The sequence below is a fragment of the Drosophila subobscura genome, chromosome J, assembly GCF_008121235.1.
Source record: "Drosophila subobscura isolate 14011-0131.10 chromosome J, UCBerk_Dsub_1.0, whole genome shotgun sequence".
NCBI classification, from domain to species: Eukaryota; Metazoa; Arthropoda; class Insecta; order Diptera; family Drosophilidae; genus Drosophila; species Drosophila subobscura.
In genome coordinates this window covers 16,179,838-16,188,963 of record NC_048532.1, presented here as the reverse complement: position 1 = coordinate 16,188,963, position 9,126 = coordinate 16,179,838, and the positions used below count along the sequence as shown (strand labels likewise).

At 48.6% G+C, this 9,126-nt stretch overlaps 1 protein-coding gene across 1 annotated transcript; it reads left to right on the top strand.

Annotated features, from left to right (window-relative positions):
- The first annotated feature begins 5,480 nt into the window (after nt 1-5,480).
- Nucleotides 5,481-8,181, top strand: LOC117894878 (EF-hand domain-containing family member C2). Its single transcript, XM_034802145.1, has 4 exons — nt 5,481-5,595; nt 5,657-6,204; nt 6,264-6,534; nt 6,602-8,181. Exons 1-4 carry the CDS (start codon nt 5,545-5,547, stop codon nt 8,054-8,056), a joined length of 2,325 nt encoding a protein of 774 aa, XP_034658036.1. The 5' UTR covers nt 5,481-5,544; the 3' UTR covers nt 8,057-8,181.
- The last annotated feature ends 945 nt before the right edge of the window (nt 8,182-9,126 follow it).

Genomic DNA, 9,126 nt, shown 5'->3' with positions numbered 1-9,126 from the left:
GTGACAACGGGGACCTTTGACCTACGTCTCTCTCCATCTTCCTCTCTCTATCTGTGTCGCTCCATTTGGGCTCTTGCTTTGGGCAGGGCAGAGCAGGGCCGGAAAGTCGATAAAGACGTCGGAAATGTCAACATGATGACAACAAATTTGTAAAAAATGCTTGATTTATTTGGCTGCCGAAACCACAGAAGCAGCAGCACCACCACCAGGAGGAGTAGTAGCAAAAAAAGAACAAGAAAAGCTAAATGAAAATGCTTCGGAGAGGTAGAGCAAGGGGATGGTGGGGAACGCGCATGCTGGGGCTAATGGCAAACTGGATGGTGGACACATACTACTCCTCATCCAGCTACTGGCTGGCTGGCCCATTCAATCCACCATCAGCCACACAGCTCACGTAATGAATGCGAGAGCGAAAAAGGAAAAAGCGTAAAAAAGCAGATTCAAAGTGGAGTGCGGGCTCTGCTGATGAAGGGATGATTGCTAGGAGGGTTCGTGGTGTGGTTCGTTGGCATATAATTTTCCAATGTTGACAGGCAGCAAAAGTTAATAACGCTCTCCACCCACATAGACGATAATGGCCGGACCACAGCGTTATACAAATAGTCGAGAGGAGAACATCCAACCTCGTACCGCCGCCCGGTAATAGCGTCACAAATGACCGAGATTTAGCAACAGCGAACGAGGGTCAACAGCGCTGTCCAGCCCAGAAGCATAGCCACCTACATCAATGGGGCCAGAGCCAGGGCGAGAGCTCTGACATGGGTGGACTTCAATTCGATTGATGGCTCTACTTACGAGCGCCGTGAGTGGTGCAAGGGGGGCAGAGACTGGCCCAAAAAACTGAAACAAACTTTAAGATTTTAATGGGAAAACTATAGCCAGAGCGAGAGAGGTGAAAATAAAATGAGAAACTGATCAAATGGCAACTAATTGCCAGCAGATATCCCCCTTTTTTCTTGGCAGCACTTGCCTCTGGGAGCTCTATTAATTTTCTGTCACAAACACCGCGTGTCACGACCCCAAAACTCACGGGCAAACCAGTCTGCCACCCGCTGGTCGCTCCACTAAATTGCGGCCAATTAACTTGCCTGATGACTGGTGCCAATCACAGCGAACTGGACCCGGGACACAGGAGCCCAAACGGCTGCCCAAGCCCAAGCCCTGGCGCTGCCTTGGAGATTTTTAAACTGTTTTTTTTTTGGTGCTGCGGTTTTGGCTGGGCAGGGATTTTCCATTTTAATTTGCTAAATACATTGGACCCTTGCCTTGGACTACCCAAGCAGATGGATGGCTCAAGCTTGGAGGGGAGTGAGGGGAGTGGAGTGTAAGTGGAGTGCAGTGGAACGGTGTGGCTCTTCTGGCTCGTACATTAAGGGGATTAGCGACGTTAAATGCTTTGATTTAGGATACGTGAGCCAGCAGCGATATGCGATAATTAATTCCACAGGTCAACCCCAGCTGAAAAGGAGCAGAGTGGTGCATGGATTAATGTGCACATATAGAGGGGAATATGCATGGCCACCACACCACACACAAAAAGTAATAAGCTGAAAGCTTCCTCGCTGATGAAGATATGAAGCCAAAGTCATTTACAATGTCGCTGCAAGAGGATGCAAAAGGAGAGATGCAAAGCATGCAAAATGCAGAGATGAAGATGGAGAGATGCAGAGATGCAGATGCAGTGCCGTGGATGAATACAGAGAAATGTGCACCATTCCAGCGACAGTTTGTCGCCGAATAAGTCAGCCATTTGCAAACCCGCCCGCCCTGCAGCAGTCTCTGGTACCGCACCTCCCTGTCGCGCCATGTGCATTCCGCGCATAGGCAAAAACATAAAACACAATGGCAGTGCAGAAGGAGACGACGGCGCTGCCGCCGCGGGAAAATGAACATAAAATGCCACTTACTTGTCCAACAGCCACGCCCCTGCAGAGTGCCAGAATAGTGCCTGAGTGGTGCATAACTTCTGCATTCTTTATGAGCGGAGAGAGGAGCGGAGAGGATGGCTGGCTCTTCGCTCTCTTCATTTGAGCGTGTACATTTTTTCGGGGTTTGGAATTGGGTTTGGGACTCCTCCGCGCATTTCTGTGGGCCTGACGACGCAGACAGCGGAAATTTATGCCTGCAGCAAGTTCATTTAACTTTTTAACCCGCCTCAAAATGTATCTGGTGGCAGCAGCACCCACCCAGCACACCCCCACGGAAAATGGGTTAGGTGACAAAAAATGAAAAGAGGGAAAAGAATAAAAGAAAAAGGTTAACCAGAGGTATGGAGAAACGCTTTGGGGGTCCAAGTAAGAGACGCAGAAAAAGAGGTAAAAGGGGTTGTGTGAGGGGGTGGGTGGCTGCTGCCACACAATCTGCCATATCACTGACAGTTTTATCGACTTAACAAAACTAACTGCCATTAGTTTCACTTTGCTGCGAGTGTTGCTGAAAAGCCACGACAGTTGCGCCAACACCCCACACACACCCACACACACCCACAGGACTCCAGGACTCCAGCACGAGTCGTGGGTCGAGGATGGATAGCAAGACAAAGGAAAAGTAAACACGGAAAAAAATGGAACAGCAACAGCGGAGCAGCATGGAGATAAGCAAAATGGAACACGGGACATGGGACATGGGGACATCGGGGACAAAACCAAAAGGAGAATGGAGTCCCACCCCACGCCCCACCCGATCGCCCGCCTGCTGCTGGCAGCAGACGTTGAAAAATCACTTTAGCATGACCCCAAAATGTCTATTTCATTAATACAAATAAACCCGGAAAGGCAGCAGCAGCAGCAGCAGCAGCACAAAAAGAAAAGGCACAAGCGAGGGGGGGGAGGGGGGTTTATCGGCGGAAATGGAAATGGAAAATGCCCAAATAGAGGGGCCATCGACCAAAACAAATCGTTTGTGCCGGCTCCAAAGACATTTCGACAAATTAAAATGAACACGAAAAGCGGCGGCAGATAAAGAGCAAATGGGAGAGAGGGGGGAAGGGGATCCTGAACCGCTCGCTCTTCTGTCTCGTGTCTAGTCCTGCCGAGCAGACCCCTGTCCACGTTTCTCTTATATTTTTTTGTATTGGTTTCTGTGGCACGTCTTTGCCTATTGGCATTAAAATTTGTCATTCTGTTTTTTGGGTCCCTCTTTGGCACTCGATAAGATTCGGTTTTTTCTTTCGATTCGTTGGGGAAGAGTTTTGTGAATTTTTATTGGAGTTTGATACAAGCTTTTAGAATTTGTTGAAATATTTATAGAGGATGGATGGATGGCACTATTTGGATATTATTTTCTTTATAATTCATCGAGCAAATCTAATATTTTTTTTCATATAAAAAGAAACACTTTTTGGATCCCCTTTTCAAGCCACAATTTTCCAGTAAAAAATTGCCCAAAACCCATTAAAGCGCATTCAAAATTCGTTGCCTGACAACACGCAGAATCTATCCATTTTTGGCATGGACTCTCTCTGCCTTGTATTTCGTCCCTCGTCTATTTGTTGTCTTTGCATTTGGCGCTCTGTTCGCAGGGTATCCCAAACTACTTGAGATGCCCGGCACAATGGCCTGGGAGGAGCCCGCAAAATGGCTTGGATAAACAGCTGGAAACATGGCGTCTCTAATCGGGCAAGTGCTTGAAATAATTTTGAGCAAATTCATTGTAAAAACTTTTGCGATTGATGGCCCTGGTCAGGGCTCTGGGGAGGAAGGGAGAAGCTGTCATTGTTTGTTTGCCGCTTCATTTATATTTGTATTTCATTAAAATTATTGCCTCACACCCCGTCTCCCTGCCACTCTCTTGTTCGCTCTTTATTCCCTCTGTGTGTGTTTGTGCGTTGTCTGTCCCACCCCCCCACTGGTATGGGGGAAAACTAATTGATTGGCACACTTTTTGCCGAGGCCTGATCGATTGATTTAATTTATTGTAAAAAGCTGCTGAAATTGATGGAGTTGAAACAGCAAAGAAGGAGAGGGAGAGGGAGAGAAAGAGGAGCGCACGATGGCCAGCCAGCACACACACAAAAACCAACAAAAAAACAAGAAAGGAAACAAAAAATGCTTCATCAAGGCATAATGCCATTAAGCCATGACGGAGCGGAAAGAACGGATGAGTGGTGGGAGTGGGCGAGGGCTAGGGAGAGGGCGAGGGCCAGGAAGCGGACTCCTGGTAATGTCATCAAAGTGGCTACGACGAAATGCATAAAGCGGGGCCAAGCAACCGGGCAAACAAGCGAAAGACTCAAAGACGAAGGCGAAGGCTAAAAGCCAAGGGAAAGCTGAGAGCAGGCAGCAAGGGTAGCCAGCCAGGAAGCCAGTCAGCAAATATCAGAAACCCAAACGGCAAATACTCTTACAGCTGGGAGAGCAAAAGAAAGGTTTGGGGAACTAATTTTAAGCCATTTTACATGCAAAATATTACTCGAAGTTTGAGCTGGAAAGATCTTAGAAATACCTTTTGAAAGAGCATCCAAATCGATGAGTTGCTGCAAGTGGCTTGTGCCGCGGTCTGCCGTAATGCAGCAACAGCGGAAAGATGAGATTCCAGATGAGATGCTGATGATGATGATGGGGGGACTGCCCCATCGTCTTGGTCTTCGTTTACGTCTTTGCTTTGAGGCTGCAAGTTGCACACAAGTCGCCTTCCCTTCCCCCCTTTTTGTATATGAAGTGTGCCCTGAAAGAGGACTCGCTGGGAGGACTGCGCTTCCTCTTGCACTTTTCATTAATCAGAGCGTGGGGGGGGCAACGCGCTGGTGTCGACTGGCAGATGCTCTGCACAGGTCCAACCAGAGTCTCCGCTCATTTGCCAGTCGAACAAAAGTTTCCCGCTCGCTGGCAGCAGTTCCTGTTTCGTGTTGGTCGCGTGTCATTCATCAATGTTGGCCAAAAAGGAAATGCTGGTGCCAGGGAAATTAGCTCTGCTCTGCTCGGGTCTGCGCTGCGCTGCGCTGCTGCTGTGCACTTGCAACTGACATCAAAGGGTGTTGTGTCAAAGGAAAAGGGGCAAAAGGGGGGGACTGCTGACGGGGCTGACAAGTGCAATGGCAAAATAATTTACACAACTTTTGTCGTCGACTCATGGAATCGGGAAAAATGAAAAGCAAGTTAAAGTTTCTGTGAGTGGGGAGTGCAGGGAGGAGGGGGGGGGGGAGAGTTGGGTCGGTCGGAAGATGCTTTTCAATTTCCGTGACAAACGCGCACAAAATGTTTTGGGTGCAAATTGAATTTGGGCCACGCATGCGAGGACTGCCAGCAGGTCCTTCCAGGAAGTTTCCTTCCGAATCGAACCCAAAGCGAAACCCACGTAAAGGCACTAAACGCCGTCGAGCATTTAAATTCAACCTTATTGAGTTTGCCAATGAATATGTCAACGAAAATGCTGCACCCACAGGGACCTATAAGGCAGGGGAAGACGCGGCAGCTTCCAGCAAGTAGGCTATGGGTTGACATATTTCCAATCAACGAGAGACACATTTTATACACCTTTGAGCACACACAACAAATATTGAAATATATTTTTAAGCAAAATAGAATAAATTTTATTCAGCACAAAATGCTGCGCATACCGGGAATGCCGCTGCTGCCAGGCACGCTCTTTCGCGATGTAAGTTCTTTCACTCACTCAAAACTCAACCAGCCAAGCACTTATCTCCTCTGCTAATAAGGTCTCCAAGGCACATTACCCGAAGCCACAGTCTCTGCTGAACCTGCAGGGTCTCAGCATGCTCAATGATCGCCAGCAGCCCGCACCCATTGACCCCAATGGCGATGTGGTAGACATTAGCTGTCCACCGGTCGGCGCATCTTCCATTTATCCGCCGCGTTCCGGTCCGCGGATGCCACCCTGGCTGGCCTACGACAAGAAGGTTCTCTGCTTTAGTGCCTATTTCAAGCAAACTTTGCAGGAGGTCTACCATGCACCGTACATGGTGCGAAAGGTCAAGATCTACTTCTATCTGGAGGATGGAACTTTGGAGATTTATGAGCCCAAAGTGGACAATTCTGGTCTAGTGCAGGGCTGCGTGGTGCATCGTCAGCGCGTGCAAAAGGCGCCGCCCTGTGACAATGAGTTCATGTCTTTGACTGACTTGAATATTGACATGACTGTGCAGATATTCGATCGTCAATATCACATTATAGACTGCGATCAGTTCACGCGTGAGTTTCTAAACAGACGCGGCATTGCCGTACCCGATTCAATACAAATTCCTAGGTGAGAGCTGCTCCAAACTTCATTAAGTCTTCTCTTTATTGTGCAAATAATTTCCACAGCGATCCAGCCACTTCCGTGCGTAATCGCGCAAAGTTAGGCGCTGTTCATCCTCCCGAAAAGAAACATGCTTTTGCTCAGTTCCTAAAATACGATCGGCAGATACTCAAGTTTCAGGCGTACTGGGATGATCGCACCGAGTTTGGGGATGTGCGCAAGTTGGAGCTCTGCTACTACTTGGCTGACGATACCATAGAAATCAAGGAGGCTCACGTGCGTAACTCTGGTCGCGATGGACCGACTGTGTTTCTAAAACGAGCACGTCTCGCACGGGTGAGAAAAAGCAACTAAAATACGGAAATGTGCAGCAGAAAAATCAGATTTTTTGGTGAATTTCCAGGAATTTGATGGGCTTTTATTGCCGGGGCAAACCACACCCATAACTTTACTCAACGTTTTGGGTTCTAATATGCGCAACGTGCGTTACTGCGTTGATCCTTTGAACACGGGCAACAAGGAGATTATTTATTATGGCGAAAAGGACCTGCAAATTGGCAGCGTGATAAATGTCTACGGGCGGGCTGTGATCATAACCGAACTGGATCCCTTTACACAGCAATATTATCGGCAGCGCTATGGCATCCAGGATTTTACACCACTGGAAATTCCCACAAGATCGGAGGACTGTGCTGAATACCGCCCGAAGGAGCGAGTTCTGCCGCCATATAATGGCTGGGGCAGCTACGAAGATTCGATTGGAAATTGCATATCGGTGGAGCCAAAGCCCCCGAAGACGGACTTCAAAAAGTTTATCAAGTTCGATCGCTATGTGCTGCGCTTTGGCGCCAAGATGCTCTCCACCATCAAGGAAAACTGTGAGCGCATCTTTGTGATAAGCTACTACCTGAGCGACGATACGCTGCAGATACAGGAGATTGCCGTACGTAACTCGGGCTTCCTCGGTGGGGAGTTCATGAAACGCACTCGCATCGAGTTGCCCGGCCAGGAGAGATTCTCCTGCAAGCAGCCACAGTACTATATGCCATGGAACTTCTTCATCGGGTCCACCATGTCGCTGAAGGATTTCATTTTCCATTTGGTATCGGCGGACGAGTACACACTCATGTTCATGGAGCACCATCCAGAGCAGTTTAGCCACGCAAATCTTCCCACCATCATGCAGAAAGTTCGCTCCGCGCTGCAGAGCCGAATGGCGGAGTTCGTGGGATCCTGTGCGCCCGATTGTTACAATTGGGAGAACAAGAGCGATGTGTTTGTCTCATTCGAGAGCTTCAAGGGTGCATTAGTCGGGGTGATGGGCAAAGCAGTCAGCGATCACGAAATCATTACGCTTTGCCGACACTTTTCGGCGGAGCAAACTCCTCCGAATAGTTGTTCCAGGGCCGATGTGCGGGCAGCCGCACATCTGGAGCTGAAGCGTGCACTGTGGAATGCTCGCGATGATCTGATGGAACACTTTCATCACATCAATCCCACGAACAAACCCTTCCTGGCCGAATCCAAAGTTCGCTCAACACTTCGCGGCTGCCGGCTGCCCTTTTCCCTTGAGTTGATTGACAACATTTTGTCCATTCTGAATCGCAACGAGTGCGACGAGATTGAGGTGTGCGATCTAATGAACTTCATCGATGTGTCCTGCAGCAAAGGCTGCGACATGCCGCCTGTGAACCATGCCTTCGAGCTGTGCCCCAAGATTCCATTCCTGCACAAGGGACGATTGGTGAACTTCTCCTGCTTTTTGCGTAAACTAGAACTGCCACTTGACTTACCAGCGGCCAGTGAGACTAATAAAGAGATGGTGGGCGATGCCATGATTATGCCACCGTCGGCCTAAAAGGTACCAAAATAAACTGAAACTAAAAACATAATTCGAACTAAGCCCCTGGGATATTTTTGCAGCTATATTGTCATGTAAAGCTACACATTTTTAGTACACAATAAATTACAGTTATCATGTGTACATATCTACCAACTGGATACCGTTTATAAGAGCAGACACACGTCCTGGGCCTAGCATCTGCTCCTGGCAGACGACAATCAGCTAAAGAGACGCTGCCGAAATGTCGAACCTTGCCGAGTGACTGACTGAGTGACTGGCAGGCGTACGGGAGGGGGCTGAGCAAATGATGAGGAATGAATGCGAAATGGTAATCAGCATCTAGCAGCCATCAATGGCAATGAAAATGGAATCGCAATGGGTAAATGCAAATGGAAAATGGAAAATGCGATCGATGTGAGAAGAGAGACTCGACCCGCACGTTTTGATTTCGTTGATTCAGCGTCAAAGTCAAACCCCAAGCTCCCAGTTCTATTCTGTCCTTGCCATTCAACCGAATAAAAGTCAACCTCTCTCTCCATCTCTGAGTTGTTTAGAAGTTCGCAGAGGGTCAGGCCGGGTCAGGTCAGGGAGCTGCACTCAATGCAGAAGCATTAATCAAACGTATCGAACGATGTGTCCATGTGTGAAATTCTGCAGGCCACTGATTACGGATAAAAACTGATGGAGTAGCAGCAGGGGCAGACAGCAGACAGCGGCCACAGTGCTACTCCCAAGTACGTGGCAGCAGCCTGAGTTATGCACTGAGAAATCGTTGAAAGCAAGACGAATGGCAACGCGGAACGTGGTCAGCCACGAACAGACTTTTCTCGCAAAAAGAATCACCCCGAACCTCGCCAGAAAGCAAGAGATAGAGCTCAAGATAAAGCCTTGTTTTGGGGCATGGCCAAGTCGCTCTACTTTGTGCGCAATTTTCAATTTGTCAAACGTACATCAGGGGCAAGGAGCGTGATTGAAGTGTGGCGCAGCCGGGAAATGGAAAATGCTCAGCGGTTGTCTTTAAGCCGACTCTTCAAGCTGTTCTCATGCCTTCAGCTGCAGCTCGGAATTGCCATGATTAATCACAG